The sequence below is a fragment of the Mercenaria mercenaria genome, chromosome 8, assembly GCF_021730395.1.
Source record: "Mercenaria mercenaria strain notata chromosome 8, MADL_Memer_1, whole genome shotgun sequence".
Taxonomy (NCBI): Eukaryota; Metazoa; Mollusca; class Bivalvia; order Venerida; family Veneridae; genus Mercenaria; species Mercenaria mercenaria.
The window spans coordinates 43843330-43871235 of NC_069368.1; the positions used below are offsets into that span (position 1 = coordinate 43843330).

General features: G+C 36.3%; 1 protein-coding gene across 1 annotated transcript in view; it reads right to left on the reverse strand.

The window, feature by feature from the left end:
• The window catches only part of LOC123566480 (uncharacterized), a 121007-nt gene that overhangs the window by 42039 nt on the left and 51062 nt on the right, over nt 1–27906 (reverse strand). Inside the window, exons 3-4 of the mRNA XM_045360618.2 lie at nt 10959–17619; nt 3610–4330 (exon numbers count right to left, since the gene is read on the reverse strand). Coding sequence (XP_045216553.2) covers nt 3610–4330; nt 10959–17619 — 7382 coding nt within the window. The remainder of the gene's footprint in view (nt 1–3609; nt 4331–10958; nt 17620–27906) is intronic.

Consider the following 27906-nt stretch of genomic DNA (forward strand, 5'->3'; position numbering starts at 1 on the left):
CTGACTAGCCCTAATTTGAACAAACTTGAAAGAGGACATTACAAGGATGTTAAAGACCCAAGTTTGGTAAAATTCTGACAAGTAGATTCAGATGAGAAGATGCTGATGTCCGATGACAGACTTCCTTTACTAACAGCTCTCCCTGCACAGACCAGGTAAACAGACCAAAACAACCAAACAAATGTAAACTAGAGGCCACAGATGCTCCCACTTCCTGTCACTGTACATGGTTTCATGACTCTAGTTGAAATATTTTCTTTCTAAGATATATGCAACATAAACTTTCAAGCACTATATGTGCATTTTTCACTAAGTCAAGGACCATTACTCTGGTCTAGCTCAGTGAAATCCCAAGGAGAACACTAGGTGCACAATTCAAATGTCAATCTTGTTACAGTGGCATGCAATCTTGTTACAGTGGCATGCAATCTTGATGCAATCTTGTTACAGTGGCATGCAATCTTGTTACAGTGGCATGCGGACACTGAACATCTCATTACCTTGCATGAAAAGACTTTAACAAATTCAGGATGCTGTTTTTATCATAGAAGCATTCAATGCACCCAAAGGTTCCTCTTTACATTTAACTTACTACCACAAAAGAAGTTTTTAAATATAAGGTTTCATCAATTTATATCAAATACTTTTGAGCTAGGCATGTCACAAGGTGAAAATGTGTATTTTTGACTATTTCAGGTGCCGTAACTCTGGAAATAGGGGGTAGAGCCACATGAAAAATAGGTGTGCAAGTTCACATCAGGATAAAGACTCATGCAAGGTTTCATCAATTTATATCAAATAATTTTTGAGCTAGGCACGTCACAAACTTTTTTTGGATGGATGCACACACCGACAAGATCATATCTATATGCCCCCACCACTGATGGTGGGGGCGCAAAAAAACCTGTAAAGGTAATCAATATGGTGTGGTGAAACTTTAGGTTGGCAGTCCAATGACACTATATTGAGCAAGCCTGGCAGAGGAATACCAATTAACTGTCAAATGAACTTTACTAACAACCTTGACCTCACTAATTATCAGTGAGAACATAATTATGCATTGAAAAGGGACCATAACTCGCAACCTCAGGAATGCTAGTCCCAATGAAAGCCTGGCAAGTGAAGTAAAACAATCATAAGAAGTTTTGCCATGCAAAGTAACTTTCGGACTAACAGTTGCACGCAGTATTTAAGGTTTAGGAGTATATCACCAAAACACAGAAATATTTTATAAACGAACAACATCGTTACCAATATTTTACCTGACCATTACATGTTCTGTAGTACTGTCCCGTACTGAAAATATTCTGAAAAAGTTGTCCCCCTTTGAAAATGAATGCCATTTGTAAAGACATAAAAAAAAACAATCGCTGAAAACTGTGTTCCACCTAGTTATGTAAAATTTCAACACTCGCACGCTATTACAAATGCATCAAAACAAACATGTGTAACAGTTCCTTGAAAATGATGAGTTTTTAAAAGCACTTGACTGTCTGGAAGTGGGGCCTGTTTAAACAGTTCTTTTTTTCGGAATTCAATGCTTATATCAGTATACTGACACTTGTTTTATAGAGTAATATAAGTAATATGCACGCTATCATTACAAAAACAACAAAACAAGTGTCAGTATACTAATATAAACATTGAATTCCGAAAAAAAGACTGCCTAAATTGGACCCATTTCCGGGCAGTCAGACGCCTTCAAATACTCACCATTTTCTAAGAACTGTTACACATGTTAGTTTTGATTCATCTGCAATCGCATGTGAGTGTTGAAATTTCACATAATTAAGTGGAACACAGTTTTCAGCAATTGTTTATTTTTATTTCTTTACAAATGGCATTCATTTTCAAAGGGGGACAACTTTTTCAGAATATTTTCAGTACGGGACAGTACGGCAGAACATGTAATGGTTAAGTAAAATATTGGTAACGATGTTATTCGTTTATAAAATATTTCTGTGTTTTGGTGATATACTCCTAAACCTTAAATGAACTTACACCAAACTCACTACAAGTGGGCGTAAGGAAAAGATAGTCTGTAGAGTAAAATGTTATAAAAGCATGACTGGTTGAAAATTTGCTCATCCAGGAAAACGTCGTTATTTCCAATCCTTATATAATTGCATTTGCCAGAAAATACCTAACATTACATTTCAAAGGTATAAAATAATTGAGGTTCTGTGCAGTTTCAGCCTGTCTGCATTCTCCCAATTATATTTATGTTGCAGGTAGTTCGTTGCAGGTAGTGCATTAAGAGATACTATATCTGACATTCTTTTTGCCAAACAAAATATTAACTTAATTGCCTGTCTGAATACCAAGACGAATAAAATTTCAATAGTTCTACATTTTCAAAAGAAAACCCGAGAGTTTCAATCAAGCATTAATCGAAGAGTGAAAGTGCTCAGTCATGTATCAAAGTTTGAAGGAAGAAATAATTTCTTTCAAAAATTTGCATGCATTTTAAGGAAAATGAGCAGAGGAAATAAAGTCATCTATACCAGATTATCTGACCGTGACAAGTCATGTAAATCTGACAATGACAATACCACGAAACCCATTGAAATGCTTCAGTTCTTTGCAATTAAAAATGGCTTAAAAATTTCAAATCTGTTCTAGACCTATAAATAAACTATTCAGTCAATTTCTTCAAATGTGAAAATTTGTATGCAGTTCTCTGAAAAAAAAAAAAAACACACACACAAAAAAAACCTTAACCGTTGTGCTTGCTTATTTATATCAACAATTCGGTGACTACAGGTGATCACCTGTATACTGAACTTACAAAATAATAAAAAAAAACAAGTCTATTTTGCAATTACAATTATATCTGATTACCTTTATGACGTATGAAATATAATACACAATTGATCTGCCCTCTCAAATCAGATAGATAATCAACTTAGTATAAACCCTATGGAAAAATGTAGGTATTTGTGCAGGTCTTTTTTAAAAATTTGAAGTCAATTTTCAAATCAAAAATCTGGCTGAGCAATGGCGCACATTACAAACAAGAAGATGAAAACACAAAAACTGAAGTATTAAACTTAACCTCTTTTCAAACTTAGGCCAACCTTAAAAATATTTCTCCTTTCACAGCCAAATACTAGTGGAAAACAAATGTTACTTTTTTTAGGCCTCAAATAACAATGAATGTTAAGAATGCAACTGACACAATCATGCAGGTATTGACAGTTACTGTAGTCTGTATGAATGGATGCATAAATACCAAAGATGCTTTGCCTTACTACTAAAACATACTTGTGGCCAAGTTGTAACAGAATCTGGGTCACAACAGAACTTGAATTAGGAAGAGCAGAGAAAGATTCAAACATTTCAAACCAAAAGGACCTGTACCAGTTAAAGACATTTTCTAGAATTATTATTAAGTGCATGATCGATCTGACTGCTACCAAGAAACAAGTAAGTTTTATAACCTTTCATTTCACTGTCTTCAGTACACATGCACCTATATGTATATAGAACATGTTTCCTTCAAAGCAAAGTGTCCTATTAGTAACAAACTGGCACTGTAAACGGTCATACAGTCGGAAATCCTATTAAAGTACAGTAAATGTAGAATTTAAATATACTTAATGTACTTACCGTTTTTGCATTTTGACTCTTTTAAAATCTTGAGCATCGTACTCCTCTTCGCTGTCAAGTTTACGTTTCTCTTGATGAATAACTGGTAGTGGCTCTGACTCTGAACACACGGACCGTACCAACCAATCCTGAGATTCTTCCCCACTAAACTGTTCCTCTTTCGCAGTCTCTGTTTCAGAATTTTGGACCCTCGTCTTCTTTAAAAAGGGAGATTTCGCTCTTTTGCGGTATTTCCGTTTTAGTTGGCGCACATTGCGATTTAAAAGTTTTCCTGACAATTTATACCCGGCAGTCATGCTATCAACGCCGCTAGAATCATCGTGATCACATGACTGATTTAACGAGCACCTATCACATGATTTTGATGACTGAATGTCACATGACTCAGTTTCTAACTGTGCTTGGCTACTAAGTTCCTGTGATATCCATTCGGACACGGTATTTGTTCCCTTAAAGTCATTTTCTGTGGCCTCTGGCAGTACAGGTCTTGTATTTTGAACGGTATAAGATGGAGTACAAGTTGGAGTACAAGACGGATTTGTTTCAAGAAGGGCCTCAAGGTTAGCAACAGTTGAGAGGTCCGGCAAAGATGGCAGAGATTCTCTAGAAGGCGAGAAGGCCGTCAAGGACTGACCAGACATGGCCACTGATGCAAATGATGCCATATCTTCAGAGCCATCCTTTCCCATGTTGAAATGGTCTTTCTGGTGCTGACCTTCACCTATCATAGAAAAACACAATCTATGAATAAATAACATGCTAACTTTTTCTTTTCATTTTTCAACGGTCATTTTCACCAGTTCTTAAATTTATCCGAAGATCGTACCATTTTGCAGTGCAAAATAAAACATATTCTTGATCTTTGCTAAAAGAGGCTGTATTCAAGGCTGTATTCAGCCTGTGCACAGCACTACTGCTATTTTTGAAAAGGTCGGCAAAAAAATAAGAGCAAACAGGTTATTTTAATTACAGTAATTTACATTCGGTGTTTAGCTGTGTGTTCCACTTCTCCTTCATCTTAATATACAGCAAGAAACATTTTTCTGATTTTTGGGGAAAATAAAAGGATCAGACTTATAATAATCAAACTGTCAAACTGGCTTTGACTTTCACAGAAATCAAGGCGGATCAGCATGCATGCCACTGATGTACAGAATCATTCAATTACCAATTTACCCTATGTCTTTATCATTTCATTTTTCTAGGATTTCCCAGCTTTCCCAACATCTCTATTTCCCCTCAACTCATCAGCAATCTGATCTATATACTAAAGAGCAATTTGATAATAGTTAAAACCATTTATCTCACTGCCTCATGATCAATAAAGCTCTCACTGTACTTGATTTTCTAAGAGATGTTTTCAGTCACATAAAATTGAAGATCAATACATTATATCAGGCACAAATGATATTCTCTTGGGCCACATATTGTTGTATTCTATCCCCACATATTCCAACAATGAGCAGACATAATCTTAATTAGGCCTGACATTTCCACTAACTTGTACACCACTACTACCAGAATCTAGCAGAAAAAGAAACTAGAACTATTTTCAAAAGCTCTCATTTCCCCTTGTCATAGCACTGTCAGTTGATGTCCAGTAACACTGAAAATTCATCACAGAACTTAACCTAGGACGAAAGCATGGAAAATTTTAAGGTAGTTCCGCTTGTCTCCCAAAACCAGAAGATCATAAGACAGAATAGGCAGTCAGCAGAAAACTACATTTTTTATACTCATTTTCCAGAAGACTGTGACCAGCTACATAAAATGAACAACTTGGAATCTGCTGGTGATAAAAATCTTTCCTTCCAGTTTCTTAATTTGATATTCAAAAGCATACAAGCTGTTGCTATTATCTGTATCAATAGTAAGTAAAACGTCAGGATTGGAAGATCGAGGTTGTGGATAACATTTCAATGCATTCCATTGATTCTTAAAACAAAGCGTAATAAATCTGTTTCACACAATACGCTATTAAAGGATAACAAGAGCACCGCCTTGCGGGTGCTGACGCTCATCTGATTTTTTTTGTGTAATAGAAATATTGTCCTACCCATGATTTTCTAAGTCTAAAAAGGGCCATCATTCTTGCAAAAAGCAGGATAGAGTTATGTTTCTTGATGTACAGTGTCCACTTATGATGGTGAAAAACTGTTGCAAGTTTTAAAGCAATAGCTTTGATAGTTTATGAGAAAAGTTGACTTAAACATAATACTCAACCAAGAAAATGATTTTCTAAGTCCAAAAGGGGCAATAATTATTGCAAAAATCAGGATGGAGTTACGCTGCTTGCTGTACAGGGTCAGCTTATGATGGTAAACAAGTGTTGAAAGTTTCAAAGCAATAGCTTTGATAGTTTAAGAGAAAAAGTTGACCTAAACATAAAACTTAACCAAAATATCTGATATTTTCTAAGTCCAAAAGGGGCCATAAACCTTGCAAAAAGCAGGATGGAGTTATGTTTCTTGCTGTACAGGGTCAGCTTATGATGGTGAACAAGTGTTGCAAGTTTTAAAGCAATAGCTTTGATAGTTTAGGATAAAAGCTGACCTAAACATAAAACTTAACCAAGAAAACTGATTTTCTAAGTCCAAAAGGGGCAATAAATCTTGCAAAAAGCAAGATGGAGTTATGTTTCTTGCTGTACAGGGTCAGCTTATGATGGTGAACAAGTATTCCAAGTTTCAAAGCAATAGCTTTGACAGTTTGGGAGAAAAGTTGACCTAAACATAAAACTTAACCAAGAAATCTGATATTTTCTAAGTACAAAAGGGGCCATAAATCTTGCAAAAAGCAAGATGGAGTTATGTTTCTTGCTATACAGGGTCAGCTTATGATGGTGAACAAGTATTCCAAGTTTCAAAGCAATAGCTTTGATAGTTTAGGAGAAAAGTTGACCTAAACATAAAACTTAACCAGGCAACGCCGACGCCGACGCCGACAACCGCTCAAGTGATGACAATAACTCATCATTTTTTTTCAAAAAATCAGATGAGCTAAAAAAGCTTTCCTTATCGAAATGCCTATAGCAAATATGGGGAAAACAGATCATGAGACCTTTACCTACAGATTTCAATAGCTTCGCCACTGATATTCGATTATATAAAACGTAAGCCAATTGGATGGCTCCCTCGCATGAAGAATTCATCCCCCTGAATGAGGCCAAAACCTACATCATTGAGGTACAAGTGATTCAAAGTGACCTTAACCATTTGGCCACAGAGGCCACTTCGAAAAGGCCTTGCCATTGAAGACTGATTATGAATGCCTGTTGAAGACTGATTGTGTAGTTCTTGCAACTGAAGCTACACTACAGAGCCCTTGACTACATAGGCATTGCTATTGAAGTTTGTCAATAATATATGTCTTGCCACTAAATTTTGATTACGGTATGTAGCTCTTGCCAATGAAGCATTGCTAAAGTTCTAGAGGCAGTCAGAAATGACCTGTAACCTTGGTCTTTTCAAAAAGTTCAACCATAGCTTTACCTCCTACCTACATTTAAGATTGAACTTGGCCCATACTACCACTAACTGACAGTAATGATGGCTCAATATGAAGATAATTACATCAAAGCAGAGGAAAAAGACATAATTCACAGACAAGATCAACATCTAGACAAGTCTAAATGAATCACTTCTCCTCATAAACAAACATACAATTGTTGTACAACAATTTCATGGCAACAATGATTAAGAATCCAGCAAAAAAAAAAAACTCCACATTTTTCACATATTTACACCAGGAAATTTACTGTAAAAATGAACTATTTCACAACTTCTTGCAGGGAAACAAAGTCACTCAAAATTTGTGAAGAATTGTATTCTGTAATAAATTGTTTTGGTATGAGCTTGCATCTTTTTTTAGACTGCCCCTTTAAACTGTTACTCAATGTGTGTCCATAGGACATTAGTGCCTCCACTCCTATCACTGTATGCACATTTTTTTACTAAGTCAAGGGCCATAACTCTGGCTGTGTGACAAACCCAACAAAATACCAGGTGCACACAATGCTGAATAACAGTCCTGTGAGGTTTGAAGACTCTCGGTCAAATACTTCTAGAGATATGTACAACACAAATTTTGGACTGGGGCTGAACTAAGTTCCTCCCTCCCTCAAATTTTGGGGAACAGAAAAATAATATAAAGAAAAGAGTCTGAGATGACCACGAAAGGATGAAAAAATAAACAAGTTGTTTGTAAAACACACATACTCCAAAAAAATGGCCTGTACCATTTTCAATTCTGATATCATTTTGATCTTTGACCTCCTGACCATTAAAACAAGAGAGATGACTACTCATCCTAAAAAGTTTAAGAGACAGAAGGCCCAAATGGTATTTTACTTACTGAACCGATGTCTCTAAGTCATTGTGGCCTTGGACTTTGACACAGGGGTAATCTGTTGATAATAGGCAATTATCCTCTCAAATTTGACAACTGTAGGCCAAAGCATTTTCAAGTTACTGAGCAGAAACCGTTTTTGGTCTCCTGCACAGGCAATTATCCTATAAAGTTTGGCCATTTTGAGACCAAGTGTTTTGTGTTCAATGGTCGGAAATCAAATGGGTTTACTGACAAAATGTACAACCCCTCTTCTTTGCAGTAGGGCATGAAAGTATATATTGCAAAAATTGCTTTTCTTTTTTTTATATCTCAGTGTCTGAAAAGCATTATATGTCAGTGCCTGTGTAATGAAGATATTCAAAACATTCAAGTGAATGAGTAACTTTCTAATGATTTTCCAAGAAATGAGACATTAAGCTTGTACTTCATTACAGTGATTCAACTCCCAGGTGTGCCAGCACAGTAAGTTCTTTGAAATAATAGGTAAAAACAAAGAGAGAACATCAATTTTTGCAGTTATTAACCAGCTTCGACATATAATCTAATTATGTCAAAATCAGAAATGTTGACTCCCACAGTCTGGTTGTCGAAGAAAAATGCAAAGAGTGGTTGTTTAGCGACCAACCACTTTCTCAAAGGTCACAGGCTTGAACATCATAGGAGTTATGATTGTGTCTCTTTAAAGGACCTTGACCTTCAGGAATCCTAACCCTAAACTAACAGATGTCTGCACCTTACTAAGACCTATCCTTATGTAAAGTTTGACGATAATATGGCAGTAGCTATAAAGACACAGTAAAATTGAGGAGCTTGCCTTGAAACTTTAACTTGAATGCAACGGTGACAGCAACAACTACGCCACAGTAGGCACAACATAAGCTCTCCTTAATCGAGCTAAAAATGCTGATAAAAGACAATGGACCAACCAACTATTCTATAAACCCTGAACCTTTCATTCAAACGAACTTTAAAATAACCACAAACAGGAAGTGCTTTTTGTAAATAACAAGGAATTTAACAGGATAATGTAACCCGATTCATTTATTTTTTTCTCCATTTCAAACTGTGCATATTACCAGAGAATCATGCAGTGCAGATAAGCATGTGCATTGAGAACATATCCTTGTAATTATGTAACGATCATGCTGAGTGGTAAAGCTCAAAGCCATAAAAAAGCGATAATTCCATTTTCTCATTACATTAGGAACCAGCTGCTCTTGTTGTTACAAATAAATTCCAGATATTACCAAAATACTGTTGTCTAGCTCTGCCAAAAAAGTTGCTATAATTATTTTACAAAGACATTAGAATCAGAAAGGTGCAACAAAAAAAAAAAGTAACCACAGAGTATCAGTGCCCCTGATATAACAGTTGTCCAAAAAGAACCCTATTTAAACATAACAAAAAAAAGGGCCGTAGCTTCAAAAATTATGGTGTTTTTGAAGATTACTTTTCTTCATGTACCATATTCAGACACTTTATGAAAATATGAATGTATTCAACCTAAAAGTTTGAAACGAATTTGCCTTATTTTGAAAGAAATTAAGCAAGCCAGATTTCCAGGACTTGTATGAGAGACATTTCTGCTATAGCTGGCACCATGTCTAGATTTCTGACCTTTACTTTCAAGCGTTAGCAAATATGCAACCAGCCAAAGACAGCTCTCTATTTGCCCTATTAAAACACATAAAAATGAAGAATCTGTAATAATTATGTACTTATTTTGTTGATTCAATGCCAACAGAAATGCCAAGAGGAAAACATAAGTAAATTTGTTGAAATCATTATAAGTTCTGATTATTTGTCCAATGTAATCAATGTACAATAATCATAGTTGAATTGTAGCTAAGCAAATATTCTAGTGACATAATTCGCTTGTAAAGCAAAATTAATAAATTACTATTGTTGGTTAATGTGTCTGAAACAAGACAGCAGTAGTCATTAGCTTTCAAATAGCCATGAAGTCTTCACTGATCAACAAGGAATGTACATCTTCCTCCAACAAAAGCTTTCCATAGGATGACAAAATTTAATATACTTTAATTAATTGAAGACTGTTAACACAAGTTACAAGATAAAATATTAAAATAATCTATATGTTTATCAATGTTGATTTGATAAGGGTTGGGAGTTGTGTCCATGCAAAACTAAAGATGGACCAGTAAGCATTTAAAGTGTCCAGATGGTAACGCTTCCCATTCCATACAATTGATATTTACTAGGACAATTGGCAAGACGCCCTCAATGATATATGAGTGCCTTGACCACCGCTGGCTTGCCAATACGACACATAGCAAAGAAATCCACCTCGTGCAAGTATCCAAGTTCACATTGGACCTCCAAACGCACAAAAAACAAGACTAAAAGTCTTCTTAGGAGTCATCCATATGCTAGAAATAAGCTTACAAACAATCCTGGAATCGATAAGATGTTGTTTCAAATGCATATTTATGCATTTTAGATGTTTGCATTTATTAACATAGTTAAGACAAAACAACACCTGTTGCCATGTACACAAGTAAATGTCTTAAAATTGAAATACTAATAGATGTCAAAATGGATATCTATTTTTAAATGCCTTGCAGATCTGCAATCATACATCTGTGCTGACCATTAATTGCCATTTTTTTTTTCTCACATGGCCAAGGTTTGGAATTGCGCAAGATGTCCATGCTGTCTCTAAGAAGCTCACCTGGGCTTGCTTGTACAACTGTTAATATTACCTGCTAGACAACTGAAAGAAATTAATGCAGAGCTACCACTTATATTTGATAAAGTCTAGCTAGAGCTATTTACCTGAACTTGTATTTCCAGCTCAACCAGAAAATACTTCTACAAAACTGAATGTAAAAAGATTGTGCTACCTTGACCAATAAATCCATCTTTCACTGCATGACTCTTCTTGCAGTGGACAAGTTTTTCTCATTGTGCTTCTGTAACAGGAGCTGTTATGAAAAAATTAATATTAAATGCCTTAGTAGACAAGTAAAATTACTTACCAAATGCATATTTTGTCTGAGGACTAGATGACTGTATTTTACGAGGCCGTCCTTTCCGTTTCTCCGGCTTCTGATGCCCATCTGAAAGACTTTCTTCATCTGTGCCCATAGTTGAGAACAGCTTGAGACGTTTCTTTGGTGGTAAGTTACACTGCTGCAGGCTATTCAAGTCGTCTAAATCTAGAAAATTCTCACCAAGCATGCTTATCTTTCTACCTAGTCTAATTTTATCCTTTGTTGAAAGTTCTGAATCATTTTTCGGTTTCAATGGCTTTGCCTTTTCAAAAACAAAGAGCTTATCCTTTTTCTTTTTCTTAACATCAATTCTTGCAATTCTAAAAATACTTGGCAAGGGCATTTCCCCAGGCCTCACTTTCAGGTACGTCTCCCCTCTAGGAGATATTGACAACCTTGGAATCATGTTTGTTAAATAATCTACTTCAGCATTGAACACTGGGTCTATTATATTTTTGTGTTTACTTCTAAAATGAAGGAGTTTCTTTTTATTCTTTCTCCTTCTGTGCTTACTAATTTCCATCCACATTTGAATGGCAGATGTTTTCACCCCAAGACTGCTGCCTCCCCCGCTGGTATCCGAATCCAGGGAGCTGACAGACTGGGCTGGTTCCCTGCTACTAAAATCAGTTCCAACATCCGACTCTACTGGTTCCTGGCACATTCTTGGAGGTTGAAGAATGCTCTCGCCAGAATCTAAATATCTGGACTTGTGGTCAGAATTAATCTTTTTTCGTTTTGCCTTTTCTTTATGAAAACCACTACTATGATCAGAAAGCCATTCCTCAGACAGTCCTAAAGAAAGTTCACTTCTTACTGGACTACCCATTGGCAAACAACTTTGAGCTAAGGATTCTATAGCTTCTCTAGCTGAACTTTTGTTATCAAACAATTCCGGTCCAGGCTTCACTTGCATATCTTTGCCTTTAGGACTACTTTTCTTTGTACTTTGTTGTTCAACAGGGTAGGAATTTTTGGGTGGTCGACCTCTTCCGCGTTTCTTTTTCTCCTCCCCTTCTGGGATAATTCTACTTTCTCTCCACTGCATCATGGACTGAGAAACTTCAACTGATTGATCTTTTTCACCAGTCTTATTTCTGGATTTTTCTGGTGAAGTATTTGCTTTCACTTTATTTCCAGATCCTTTCGGTCTTCCTCTTGGACGTTTTAGTTTTATTAAAGGTGGTCTGCCCCTTGGCCTAGGTACAGTCTGTTGTACGAGAGATTTTACAGGAGTTTCATTTATACCAGACGTTTCTTTCACTTTGTTTTTAGACCCTTTTGGTCTCCCTCGTTTTCTTTTTGTTATCAGATCTTGATATTTTTGTTTATATGGTTGAGACTTTCCAGTAAAACATTTATATGGTGGTGATTTTCCTGGAAAAGGTTTATAAACTGGTGATCTTACAGGAAATGGTTTGTAGGGAGGAGATCTACCAGTAAGATATTTAAAAGGTGGTGATCTTACTGGATGGTATTTGTATGGCGACTGTCTGTATGGTGGGGACCTAAATGGAGCTGACTTGTAAGCTGGTGATGCATATGGTGGTGAATTTAACTTATTGATTAGTTTGGTTCCATTATTTTGTAATGTTTTAATACCCTGTGTTTTAGTTTTGGTCTTGTGCTTTGGAGGCCGTCCAGGTTTTCTTTTCACTGGTACATCTACAGGTAATTCTGCAATTTTGTCAAGTTCTGAAGTTTCTAACCTCAAGGACAAAGGATCAGATTCCTTACTTTCAATAAAAACTCCATTAATACTTTCATTCAAATTCCTGACAGCAGGATTTGTGTCTTGAGTAACAGGTTTGAGCTGCTCATTATCAGTTTCTGTTTCGTATTCTGAAACAGAAGAGTCCTGTGGATAAACTAAAGTTGCTTCTGATGCCAAGGAGTCTGATGCAAGAGAGTCTGAACTAGGAACGTTTCTTAATATATCATTATTAACTACTGCATTTGGGGGAGAAAAAACAAAGTCTGCTTTTGAATCAGGAACCTGTGGCACATTGTCATTTCTGTCTACAGATATAGTACCTTTTTGAGATTTTTCTGTTACTATATTAGCTTTTCTTTCAGAACTTGTGTCCTGACTTCTGTCAGAACTTGTGTCTATACTTCTTTCAGAGTTTGTTCCCTTACTTCTACCTCTCTTCTTTTTAGTTCTCCCTTTTCTTTTTGAATATGTACCTGTCTTACTTATTTCAATATCTTTTATTCCTGAAGAATCTGACTCATCTACATTTCTTTGCACAACTTCATTTTCAGCAACAACAGTTTTAGTAGTATTTTCTTGCACCTCACCATCTCCAACATTTTTGTTCTTAATCTCTGCATTATGCAAAACAGAACCTTTCAGTTCACTTTCCAATGGTTCTTCTTCAATTCTTTTTGCATCTAAATTTATTTCCTTATCTGATTGTACACTTTGTTCAGTATCATTAGTATTGCTATCTTCAACAATTGAATTCTCTGATATATTTTGACTTTCTTTCAATTTTCTAGTCATTTTACCATGTTGTAGCATCAAATCATTCACATTCTGTTCTACAAATGTATCACATTTCTCACAATTGTCTTCAAGCCTTAATGTCAATGACTGATCTTTATTCACTTTTTCCTCTTCAACATTTGTAACATTCTGATTATTTGTATCCATTCTTGGACTATGTTTAGCTTTTCTACAGCTTTTACGACCCCTTTTCTTCTTATTTTTTTCATGTTTTGTGCTCTCAACAATTTCCATGTCCTCGCTACTTATCACACTTTCATCACTTTTCAAACTAGTAATTGATTCATGAACTGCAGTTCCTTCTACATTAAGTTTTAAACTTTCTTTGCATGAAAACTTGTTAGTTCCAGCTTGAATATTTTCATTTTTCTCATATTGTGACTCTTTCAACTCAACGCAGTCTTTGTTTAAGGTGTCAGATTCATCACAGACTGGTTTTGCACCAACACGGCTCAAATAATCAAACTTATCTTCAAGTCTTTGTTCCTTTTCTTCTTCAGTAGGTAATCTACCTTTCTGCAGAAGAGTACTGGCTTTGTGACGCTGTAGAAACTTTGCACGGTTCTTCTTTTTGGTGCAAGCATCTTTGGTTAAATCCAAATTTAAATTTGCATTATCCAGTACAGGAAAAGCTGCAGAATTAGTACTTGAAGTTAGCATATCACAAAGAGGTAATGGTATTGTAGCAGTTGCTGATGAAATTGGAACACTTTTTGAGTAAACAATAACAGTTTCTGTTGATGATGTAACAGAGGTAGTCACAGAAGTTGAACTTAAACTTGCAGATGCAGCTGCACATAGAATACTTGAAACAATACCATTTTTTGAGTCAATTACTTGTGAAGAAACACTTGCTGCCACCTTAAAAGAACTGGATGAAGTTGTCAATGAGTACTGATGATTTAAAGCTAAATTTGGAGATTCATGACCTGCTGGAGATCCAGTGAGTGACTGAATACCACTGTCTGGAGAAACATTGGGTGGAAAGTTCTCATTTAGTTCATGATCATTTGCTTCTAAATGAAAACCACTGAAGTGACTTTCTTCATGTTTATCAGAACTGAATATCAAGTCTGGATTTTCAAGATCATCAGAGTCTTTTTCAATATTCATATATGAATTAACTGTTTGAGATTTTACCCTTTTCTGATTTCCTTTCTTAGATTTACCCCTTTTTCTAGTATTTTTAGTCTTAGCTGGTACACTTTTTGGTTTTGGAATATTATTATCTTCATCTCTTTCAGTAGATTCCTCCGCAGTAAGATTTTCATCTTTACAAGCATTTAGATCTACAGAAACACTTTGTTTTTCTTTACTATCATCAAAATTATTATCAGAAATTTCACTTTTTAAATTCTCAGATTTTGAATTGGCCAAATGTTCATTTTCATCAGAACTCATCAACAGTGGTTCTGAACATGCCTTTGATGCATCAGTCAATTCACTGTCACTTGTTTTGTCAACAGATGATTCAACTTTCTTTGTTTCCTGCTCCATATTTGAACTCCAATCACTTTCAGTTAAATCAGACACTTCTGAATCCACTTTTGGTTTAGGTTTGTACCTCTTTTTCTCATTTCCCCAAGACCAGGGTTTCACTTTTCTTTTCCTTTTTTTCTTTTTTACACTTACTACTGAATCTTTATCTGACTGTCCACTATCACTGCACCTTTTTGAAGCCCCTGGAACTTTGGATTTTAAAAGATCTTTTTTATTAACAGTATTTTCTGGAACTCTCATTCTAAGTTTACAAGTTCTTTCTGGGTATTTCTTTATCATGGTACCAGACTTATCGACTTTATCAGATTTTTTGTGTATTGCATCTGAATTTGGACGACAAAAGTTATCAGTTTTTGTACAACCAATTTCATCATTATCTACCTTTTCTGCCTTTGCTTCAATTAAAGAGTTAGACAGTGGCAATTTTGAATCAGATTTAACCTGTGATTGTCTTTTCTTTTTTGCTGCACTTTTTAACCTTTTTGATTTTATCAATGGCAATTTTTTCGATGACTGATCCTCATTTGTATCAGTAGAACTTTCTAAACATTCTTTGTTTATCAAGTTAACATTAGTCAAGACTTTCAATTTTTGTGGTTCATCACTAAATAAATCAACATCTGAGGTATTTTTTTCAATATCACTAGCATCTGAAATGTTTTCTATGTTGCCTTTGGTTGTCTGTTTGTTCTGTATTGGTTCAGAAACTTCATTTTGATGAAGAATTTCATTATCACCTCTACGACTACGTTTTTTCAAAGGTTTTGTACTTTCCTCTATGGAAGTTCTAACTGAAGGCGACTTAAACAGTTCAACATTTAAATTATCACCAATTGCTAGCAATGGCTCTTTTTTCAATCTGTCTAATCCTGAATCAGATTCTGATTCTTCTGCTGCTTTAACACTATTGATTTGAGCAAATTTAGATTTAGCAATGAAATTTTTCTGAAGTGTTCTTGAAGGTTTTCCAACAGTATTTGTATTAGAATTGTCTATGTCTGTTGCATTTAAAGAAACTCTAAGTTCTTTCATACACTGATATTTTTGCTTAGCTTTCATCACCACATCTGATTCATCAGAATCTGAAGTAGTATCTTTTGAGACAGTTTCTTTGCTAGCTCTTCTCAATTTCTGAGATTTCGGAAATGTTTTAAATATAGGGCGTCGTCTTGTTTTGCAAATTTCCTTATTTACAGGAAGGTTTTGCACAGACTCCTCACTTTTAACAGATGCTGTATCACTTCTTTCGTCAGGACTTTGATTCTGAAGAAATTTTTCAAATGAACTAAGAAAGTCTGAAGCTGCCTTAGCAGAAGCTTCTGGAGCACCATTTTGTAATCCATTCTTTTGGGTTTCGTCGTGACTAACAGCAGAATCAACAGTATTATCTGAATTTTCACTTTCACTTTCAGTAGTTGTTGAGTTCTCTGAGCTTGCTGGTATATCCACTGGAAACACATCAAAAACATTTCTTTCAGCACTGCCTAATCTTGGCCTGTACTCCTGATGCTGTTTTGACACTTCTTTATCTATATGTAAATCTGCACAACTTCCACCAGAATCAGAGTTGTCCAGCAACATACTTTTTGATTTTGGAGACACAATGCAAACTTCATTGTTCTGACTTTGTTTTGCAGGAGAATTTAGGAAATCGTCAGAATCAAAGCCAGACTTGTCTTTGTCATTATCAAAATCTAAACTTTCAAGATCACTTTCTTTTGATTGTGAATTCCCCATACTTGTTTCAATAGCAGCAATTTCCAAATACTTTTTATTGGAAGTATCTACAATTACTTTATATTCACTGCTTACAGTTCTACTGACATTTTCTCTAACACAACTGGTAGAGACTTCTGTTACTGTCTGTTCACCATCTGTTTCTACCAACTTATTAGTGTTATCACTAACTTTGCTATTAGCTTCTTTAATTTGCTGCGAACACTTCTCTTCTTTCTCGTTACTTTCAACAACTAGATCTGGTGATTTGTGTATATGTTCACTTACGGTACTAACTGATGTGTCAGAAGAAAGTCCTATTGGATCTGAAATTTTTGATTCATTTCTAACTTGGTTAGATTCAGGTTCAATTTCATTTGATTCATCAGTGTTTGCCACAACCAAGTTCTCATGGTCATGATCATTTTCCTCTTTACTTTGAGAAGATTCAGTTTCAACTGTATCTGCCTTTTCACATATTTGGTCACTTTCAACAGCACCTACTACACTATCTGAAGTACTTGATATGCTATTTTCATGTAAGGTCTCTGAATTCTTCTCTTTTTCTAAACAACTTGAACCAATATCTTCACTATCACATGGATTGGTTTTATTTTCATCCGATTTCTCAGTAACTTGCTCAATTTCTACAGGGCAAGTGTCTTTTCTATCACTCGTGTCAACATTAGATACAACTAACTTGTCAGATTTATCACTACTTTCACCTGTTTTGAGATCAGTAGTATCTGCTTTGTCAGTTTGAGTGAACTCTGGATTTTCAAGATTATCACTTCCTGTATCAAGGACACCATCTGCTGAACTAGCCTGGATATTCTCAGATACCTCTGAACTTCCAGTCACATTCTCAAATTCATCTGTCAAAGGAAGACTGTCAGACAAATCTAGTGTTTCTGCATGTACCTGAAAATATAAAAAGAGAAAAATGTTATAAATAGGTACACAGGTAAGCAAGGGCAAGATCATAGACCACTGACTCTAACAAGTTCCCAAACCTATGACATAAATATGCCTAAACAAGAGGAGACATTTACTGACCAAAGATAAACAGCATGTGAAGTGTGTTCACCACTGTCCTAAATGTTACCCACTGTTTCTGGTAAAAAGAAAACTCTGTAAATGACAAAATAGTCTACAGTAATGATGATCAAAGATATATTCCGATGGCTGACTGAATTTGGAAAAACTATGAAAAGCATAATTATGCATACGAATAAGCTAGAAATGCTGCATACTCATAACATCAGCCAAACATCAAAAAAAGTTGTGTTAAGGTTCTTGAAACCACCCTTTGGGTGAATTTTAGTTTCAGTATTTTTTACACCACATATACCTTGATTTATCATATACAATATACCAAACTATTCATAATGAGTAGAAGAAACGTTCAAGACAGGTTATATTTTACTGAACAGCCCAATTTGTCCTATATCACATGTACTTTGACTGTTCATATTCTATTTTGTAGAAGATATCAAGCTTCTTTTTCAAAAGTATTTTGTCATTACTTTAATGATTATTGTGTGTCTAACATATTTCTCCAGGTACTCTGGGAGTTGAAAGTGTTACAAACAATGTACATTTTAAAAAAATACGAAAGTTGCAAAATGAAAGTGAAAGTAGAGCTGTCAAAAAGACTAAAAACTGCAATATTTCAATAAATATATCAGTTAATCAGTTTTCATTTCCCAGAGTACTTAGGTAAATATGTTAGACACACAACAGAAACAAATTAAGAGACAAGAGGGCCAAGATGACCCTAGGTCGCTCACCTGAGAAACACACCATAATAGTGTAAACATTGTTTGACCTAGTGATTTCATGGAAACAAATATTCTGTCCAATTTTCATTAGGACTGGACCAAAAATGTGGTCTCTTGAGTTTAAACAAGTATTTTCTTTGACATGACCTAGTGACCTTGTTTTTGACCCCAGATGACCCATATTCAAAATCAAACTAGATTTCATCAAGGCAATCATTCTGACCAAGTTTCATGAAGATCAATTGAAAACTAAAAAATGCTTTTGTAAAAAAGCGCATGTCTCCCCCAATGCAAAGTCCTATAGGCAAGAAGTCAACAGGGGTCAGGAGCAAAAGTCAAAGAGACACTGATGGTTGGCTGCAATAGGGATCATCTACTTGGCATGTCCAATCATCCCCCTAAATTTCAACACTCTTGGCCTAGTGGTTCTCAAGTCACTGTTCAGGCTTCTGTGACCTTGACCTTTGATCAAGTGACCTCAAAATAAATAGGGGTCATCTACTCTGCAAGTCCAATCATCCTATTAAGTTTCAACATTGTAGGTCAAGTGGTTCTCAAGTTATTTCCAAAAAATGATTTTACATGAATAGGCCACTGTGGCCTTGACCTTTAATAGACTGACCCCAATCATCTACTCTGCATGTTCAATCATCCTATGAAGTTTCAACATTCTGGGTCAAGTGGTTCTCAAGTTATTTATCGGAACTGGTTATCAATGTTCAGGCCCCTGTGACCTTGACCTTTAACGGAGTGACCCCAAAAACAATAGGGGTCATTTACTCTGCATGAACAATCATCATATGAAGTTTCAACATTCTGGGTTGAGAGGTTCTCAAGTTATTGATTGGAAATGGTTTTCCATGTTCGGGCCCCTGTGGCCTTGACCTTTAACAGAGCGACCCTAAAATCAATAGGGGTCATCTACTCTGCATGACCAATCATCCTATGAAATTTCATCATTCTGGGTCAAGTGGTTCTCAAGTTACTGACCGGAAATGGTTTTCCATGTTCAGGCCCCTGTGACCTTGACCTTTCACAGAGTGACCCCAAAATCAATAGGGGTCATCTACTCTTCATGACCAATCATCCTATGAAGTTTCAACATTCTGGGTCAAGTGGTTCTCAAGTTACTGACCGGAAATGATTTTCAATGTTCGGGCCCCTGTGACCTTGACCTTTAATGGAGTGACCCAAAAATCAATAGGGGTCATCTACTTTGCATGTACAATCATCCTATGAAGTTTCAACATTCTGGGTCAAGTGGTTCTCTAGTTATTGATCGGAAATGGTTTTCCATGTTCAGGCCCCTGTGACCTTGACCTTTCACAGAGTGACCCCAAAATCAATAGGGGTCATCTACTCTTCATGACCAATCATCCTATGAAGTTTCAACATTCTGGGTCAAGTGGTTCTCAAGTTACTGACCGGAAATGGTTTTCAATGTTCGGGCCCCTGTGACCTTGACCTTTAATGGAGTGACCCCAAAATCGATAGGGGTCATCTACTTTGCATGTACAATCGTCCTATGAAGTTTCAACATTCTGGGTCAAGTGGTTCTCTAGTTATTGATTGGAAATGGTTTTCCATGTTCAGACCCCTGTGACCTTGACCTTTGACAGAGTGACCACAAAGTCAATAGGGGTTAGCTACTCTTCAAGACCAATCATCCTATGAATTTCAACATTCTGGGTCAAGTGGTTCTCAAGTTACTGACTGGAATTGTTTTTCAATGTTCGGGCCCCTGTGACCTTGACCTTTAATGGAGTGACCCCAAAATCGATAGGGGTCATCTACTTTGCATGTACAATCATCCTATGAAGTTTCAACATTCTGGGTCAAGTGGTTCTCTAGTTATTGATCGGAAATGGTTTTCCATGTTCAGGCCCCTGTGACCTTGACCTTTCACAGAGTGACCCCAAAATCAATAGGGGTCATCTACTCTTCATGACCAATCATCCTATGAAGTTTCAACATTCTAGGTAAAGTGGTTCTCTAGTTATTGATCGGAAATGGTTTTCAATGTTCGGGCCCCTGTGACCATGACCTTTGACGGAGTGACCCCAAAAACAATAGGGGTCGTCTACTCCAGCAGCCCTTCAACCCTATGAAGTTTGAAGGTTCTAGGTCAAATGGTTCTCCAGTTATTGCTTGGAAATGAAGTGTGACGTACGGACGGACGGACGGACAGGGCAAAAACAATATGTCTCCTGGGGGAGACATAAATACAGCCTCTATTGCATACACAAGTTTTTCTTTGATTTGACCTAGTGACCTACTTTTTAAATCCAGATGACCCATATTTAAACTCAACCTAGATTTCATCAACTGAAAAATACAGCTTCTATCACTAGCACAATGTTTTTCTGTGATTTGATTTAGTGACCTAGGTTTTGACCCCAGATGACCCATAGTCCAGCTTGACCTAGATTTTATCAAGGCAATTATTATGACCAAATTCCATGAAGATCAATTGAAAAATACTGTCTCTATGACATACACAAGGTTTTTCTTTGATTTGACCTAGTGACCTAGTTTTTGACCCCAGATGACCCATTTTCCAACTTTGCCTAGATTTCATCAAGGCAATCATTCTGACAAAATTTCATGAAGATCAATTGAAAAATACAGCCTGTATCGCATACACAAGCTAAATGTTGACAGACAGACAGACGGACATCGAGCGATCACAAAAACTCACCCGAGCTAAAAATATATGTTTGAAAAAGAAGTTTGATATTTTCTACAAAATAGAATATAGACTACTGATGTACATGTGCTGTAAGACAAAATGCACGTTACCGAACAAGGTGACTTTAACAGAAAGTATTTTCTACCCCTTGTGAACAATTCTGTATATATATGTTATGAATATTACGGGTCTGTCAGGTATGATTTCCAAAATAACAAGAGCTGTCCGTAAGACAGCCAAGCTCAACTATTCGAAATATTGTCACAGAAGCAGGAAATTATTACCCAAAATGTTAAATATCAAAAGAGTTTTAAGTTCGAAAGGGGACATAATTTGACCAAAATGCATATCAGAGTTATGGGACTTGATGCTATCAACTAGTTTTATAACCCCGAAGAAACATGTTAAGTTTCAATTCCATATCTGCATTAGTTTTGGAGATAGTAACTTGCATGTAAAACTTTAACCAGAATTTTCTAAGTCCAAAAGGGGGCATAATTTGCCCAAAATACATGTCAGAGTTATGGGACTTGATTCTGTCAACTAGTTTTATAACCCCGAAAACACATGTGAAGTTTCAATTCAATATCTGCATTAGTTTTGGAGATAGTAACTTGCATGTAAAACTTTAACCGGAATTTTCTAAGTCCAAAAGGGGGCATAATTTGCCCAAAATACATGTCAGAGTTATGGGACTTGATTCTGTCAACTAGTTTTATAACCCCGAAGACACATGTGAAGTTTCAATTCAATATCTGCATTAGTTTTGGAGATAGTAACTTGCATGTAAAACTTTAACCAGAATTTTCTAAGTCCAAAAGGGGGCATAATTTGGCCAAAATACATGTCAGAGTTATTGGACTTGACCTAGTGATGTAGGTAATTGATCTAGAAAAAGAAAAAATAAGTTTTAAATCTATATGCCTTTTGGTAATAGCTGTATGTACTTGCACGCAAAACTTTAACCAGAATTTTTTAAGTCCAAAAGGGGGCATAATTTGGCCAAAATGAAGGTCAGAGTTATGGGACTTGCTGCTATCAACTAGTTTTATAACCCCGAGGACACATGTGAAGTTTCAATTGAATATCTACATTAGTTTTGGAGATAGTAACTTGCATGTAAAACTTTAACCAGAATTTTCTAAGTCCAAAAGGGGGCATAATTTGCTCAAAATACATGTTAGAGTTATGGAACTTGACCCAGTGAGGTTGGTAATTGACCTAGAAAAAGAATAAATAAGTTTCAAAGCTATATGCCTTTAAATGATAGCTGTATGTACTTGCATACAAAAACTTAACCAAGGTGTGACGCCGACGCCAAGGTGAGCAGAATAGTCGAGCTAAAAATTTACCCGAGGGGTTGTCTCAAATGTGTTTACGTGATCCTTAAATCTATGTCAGCTTATAAATTTTGCACTGCTGAAACATACACACTTAATAGCATGCACTGTATATTCCCATCATCAATGTTTGTTCAAAAAGGCGTAGCGCTACATGCACTGAAGTTCAAATCTTCATTTTTTTTAGAATGAATTAGGAGATCAGGCATGAAGTGATAATTCATCTGAATACCAATATTAACATAACTTCTAAATGTGTGCTCATGCAAGGAATTTTAGCTGAATGGCTTGATGAAATGTCTTTTGACATTAGGTGTTATCTTGATCCTTTAGATTTTTCAATAATTTACATCTACATTCTATTTTTATTCTAATCTGATCTTGAAAAAAAGCTGAAGAGGAAATAAACATCATTTTGTCCATCTCATAACTACGAATGAATAATTTACACTCTGCATCATAAATAATTCTATGGGACTAATTTTCATAAAATATTTCCTTGATAAATAAAACTCTCATTAATTTCATCTTTAAGATATGAAATTTACAATACATATTTACAATTTAATTTCCAAACTAATACACTAATATATTTTTTCATCAATTCATACATCAATTTTTTTAACATCTGGACAAAATGTCAAAACAGCATATTGAGGGAAAATGATTTTCATAAATTAGGATCAATACCTATCAAACCTGAACCATTTTAACGTAAGCCTGTACAAACCAATATCAGTGGATGTGACTATTTTTTCCATCTATACTGAAAATCTTACTAATGTGACACTAATACAACTCCGACTAATTTGAATTTAACTCATGGCACAACAAGAGCCCGCAATGCAGAGCAATATACACCCGAAGGTATGACCTTTGACCCCTAAGTGTGACCTTGACCTTGAGGCCAGCCAAGGCTCTGCACGTCATCTCGATGTGGTGAATATTTGTGCCAAATTTCTTCAAAAACCTTCTAACAGTTCAAGAGATACAGAGCCGACACAAAATAAAGTCATAATTATGACCTTTGACCCCTAAGTGTGACCTGACCTTTAAATGAGCCATCCAAAACATGTGCTCTGCACGTCGTCTCGATGTGGCAACATTTGTGTCAAGTTTCTTTGAAATCCTTCAAGGGATTCAAGAGTTACAGAGCGGACACGAAATTGCTAACAGACAGGTGGACAGACAGACGAACACCGGCGTTATAACATAAAACATCCCTTTGGGCGTGTAAAAAAGAATTCACTTACAATCTAGAAATGTGTCACCAACAAGGATGCCCCCGCAACATGAGAAAGGTCACAGCCATGGTACTGCTCACAAACTAAAAGAAGGACCCTTGGCCCTATTTATTTACAAAAAAATGTAGGAAAACTAGAAAATTTAGTATTCTGTAAATGTAGTGAAAAAGTTCAACCAAGGACTGTGACCTTGACCTTTGAGCTAGTGAAATGGTTATTGCGCATGACACATCGTCTATCCATGCTTATCATTTGTGTGAAATTATTCTGAAATCGAACTATGCATGTCAAAATTATGGCCCGGACATGAACACCACCTTTCCCCGAACACAAAACCTGCATCATGCTGGCATCTCAATACGGCACTTATTTTAATGTGCCCAGCACAGTAATTTTGACATTAGGTGCTGAATCTCACAAATATAGGATCATAAGACTTTGTGTCTATAGTTATCTTTAATATAGGATGATGTGTAACACTGTCACTTTTTGCATACTTAAAGCTTTATTGAAGACTACAATCATTAACTGGATAGAAAAAATTCGACTAGATAAGATAATTTATTAGGTATATTGACACTAAATAGGAAAATGGCATAAAAATTGGTAACTGCATAACAGTGGATTTAAATATCTCTCAGGTTGTTTTTGCTCTTTATGAGATAATTTCTTAACAATCTTGACCCTTAAAGGGGCCAAACTCCCCAAACTGAACAAATTTATGAGAGGACTTTATATCAATGCTACAGACCAGGTTCAATAAAGATGCATTGTGTGGTTCATGAGAAGTAGTCATTTATTAAAAGGTACTTTTACATTTAGCCCTAGCAACCCCTGAAAGGGGCCAACTGCCCAAATTTGAATAAACTTGCAAGAGGAGAAGAAGAATCCTATATACCAAGTCTGACTGCCATAGTCAGGAAACGAACCCGAGCCGCCTCAGATATAAAACTTTTCCTGCATCCTTAACCAATAAACCAGTAAGGACTAGGTACTTAACTATCACTAAATTAAAGGTTTATAATTAAGGCAGTTTACCTCTGGTATCCTGTTACAATTGCTTTTCAATTTTGAATGGAAAAATTAGTAAAAGCAATTAATTCTCACGTGCTTCCATAACATATAATCTATAAGTACCGTATTTTCCCGTATTAACGCCCCCGGGGGGGCGTTACATTTTCCAAAGAGGGGGCATTTATTTGAGGTAAAAAAATAAAAAATGAAAATTTTTACAAAACTTAAAAACATCGTTCAAACTAGCTGTAAAGTGTTTCTGTGTTGTTTAATCCCCCAAAACGTAATTATTTGGCATCCAATTTAATGCAGTGTGTCTTTTATGCATTTAAATACAGTACCTCGTGTATTCCATGTCTGGCTTTTTGACACGCTCGTGACACTAGACATTACGTCATGACCCAAACAGCTGTGTACTCCGATAACATTTTCCTTAGTACATGCGGGTAGCTAATTGCGCAATACACAATGTCAATGGTTTGACACGCTGCTGTGCCTGCTTTTAAATTAAAAGTTCTTAAAACTGCCGAAGAAAAGGGTGTATCGTCAACACATTGCTGCAAGTTTGTTTAAAGTCGGCAGGAAGCGTGTGCGCGAGTGGTATAAAAACAAATCAAAAATGTATTTACCGTTTAATTTTCTGTTACGTACCGTACTTAGTACAAATGTTTTGGAGTTACGGTACATGGACTGTTTAAAAGTGTGTTTAATTTTTAATACATTGGACTTTAGTACTGTAAATTACTTATTATGTGGACTTATAAAAATGAGGTAGGTGATTTTTTCCCGTTCTTGTTGACTTTTTTCCCCTCCAAAATGGGTGGGGGGGGGGGGCGTTAATTAGAGGGGGGGCCTTAATTCGGGAAAATACGGTAACTAGTTTTAAAGCCTGTTAAGAAATATAGCAATAATTTTATGATATCCTTTTTTTATGTTGTCATATGATCCGGATGTCCGTGCCTTTAACAGTGTGTGTAATTTGTATGCAAATTTGAGTAGAAAATGATAAAATGAAATATTAAAGTGAAAATGGGCTGTTTTGATTGAATATTACAAAATGGTTGCAATTTTGATGTAAACACAGATAAAACCATAAAAAAATCACATTTTCACTGTTTTGGTGTATTTTATTTTCAAAAAAAAAAGAGAGCATATTCTACAGTTTGATCCCCGGCCGCATCATACCAAAGACGTAAAAAAATGGCACTAGTAGCTTCCTCGCTTGGCGCTCAGCATTAAGAGGGTAGTGCTAGGACTGGTCAGCCCGGTGTCAGTATAATGTGACTGGGTGGGGTATCACGTCACGTGTCTACAGCGTGATATTCCAGTGAAGCAGCACTATTAAGCTGGGCATTGTGCTCACAGCTACAAGTAGACACTTTCGATTATATGACTGAAAAATTGTTGAAAAAGACGTTAAACCCAAACACACAGACACACACAGTCCACATATTGCTAATTTTTGGCAGTTAGAGGAAAGATTGAACATATTCAACAGCTTAACAGTTTAAGTGTGTAATTTGTATGCAGATAAGAGTAGAAAATGATCAAATGTAAGGATAACTAGAAAATGCTTTTGTAAAAAAGCGCATGTCTCCCCCAATGCAAAGTCCTATAGGCAAGAAGTCAACAGGGGTCAGGAGCGAAAGTCAAAGAGACACTGATGGTTGGCTGCAATAGGGATCATCTACTTGGCATGTCCAGTCATCCCGCTTATTTTCAACACTCTTGGCCTAGTGGTTCTCAAGTCACTGTTCAGCCTCCTGTGACCTTGACCTTTGATCAAGTGACCACAAAATAAATAGGGGTCATCTACTCTGCATGTTCAATCATCCTATTAAGTTTCAACATTCTAGGTCAAGTGGTTCTCAAGTTATTGATCAGAACTGCTTATCAATGTTCAGGCCCTGTGACCTTGACCTTTAACGGAGTGACCCCAAAATTGTTAGGGGTCATCTACTCTGCATGACTAATCATCCTATGAAGTTTCATCATTCTGGGTCAAGTGGTTCTCATGTAACTGACCGGAAATGGTTTTCAATGTCAGGCCCCTGTGACCTTGGCCTTTAACAGGGTGACCCCAAAATCGTTAGTGGTCATCTACTCTGCATGACCAATCATCCTATTAAGTTTCAACATTCTGGGTCAAGTGGTTCTCAAGTTACTGACCGGAAATGGTTTTCAATGTTCAGGCCCCTGTGACTTTGACCTTTAACGGAGTGACCCCAAAATCGATAGGGGTCATCTACTCTGCATGACAAATCATCCTATTAAGTTTCAACATTCTGGGTCAAGTGGTTCTCAAGTTACTGACCGGAAATGGTTTTCAATGTTCAGGCCCCTGTCACCTTGACCTTTAACGGAGTGACCCCAAAATCGATAGGGGTCATCTACTTTGCATGTACAAACATCCTATGAAGTTTCAACATTCTGGGTCAAGTGGTTCTCTAGTTATTCATCGGAAATGGTTTTCAATGTTCAGGCCCCTGTGACCTTGACCTTTGACAGAGTGACCCCAAAATCAATAGGGGTCATCTACTCTTCATCATCAATCATCCTATGAAGTTTCAACATTCTGGGTCAAGTGGTCCTCTAGTTATTGATCGGAAATGGTTTTCAATGTTCAGGCCCCTGTGACCTTGACCTTTGACGGAGTGACCCCAAAAACAATAGGGGTCGTCTACTCCAGCAGCCCTACAACCCTATGAAGTTTGAAAGTTCTAGGTCTAATGGTTCTCCAGATATTGCTCGGAAATGAAGTGTGACGTACGGACAGACGGAACGGACAGGGCAAAAACAATATGTCTCCCTCAGAGAGGGGGAGACATAATTACTGACTGAAAATAATGTTGTGACAGCTATTTTTGAGAAAACTTGAAACACAGACATACTGTTGGTATTCAGCTAAAGCCTTGTATTTCTTCATGCATTTAGATAGCTCGTACATTATAAGAGGGCCATGATGGCCCTATATCGCTCACCTGTTATCATTGCACTTGAGGACAAGAAGGTCCTCAAAAAAATATCTAAGTCCAAAGGACAGGAACAACAAAGGGAAGAAATTTAACCAAAAAGAAAAAACAATTCTTACAAGGTACAGATATGTCAAAATGCACCTAAAAATTGGAGGTGCCATCCAT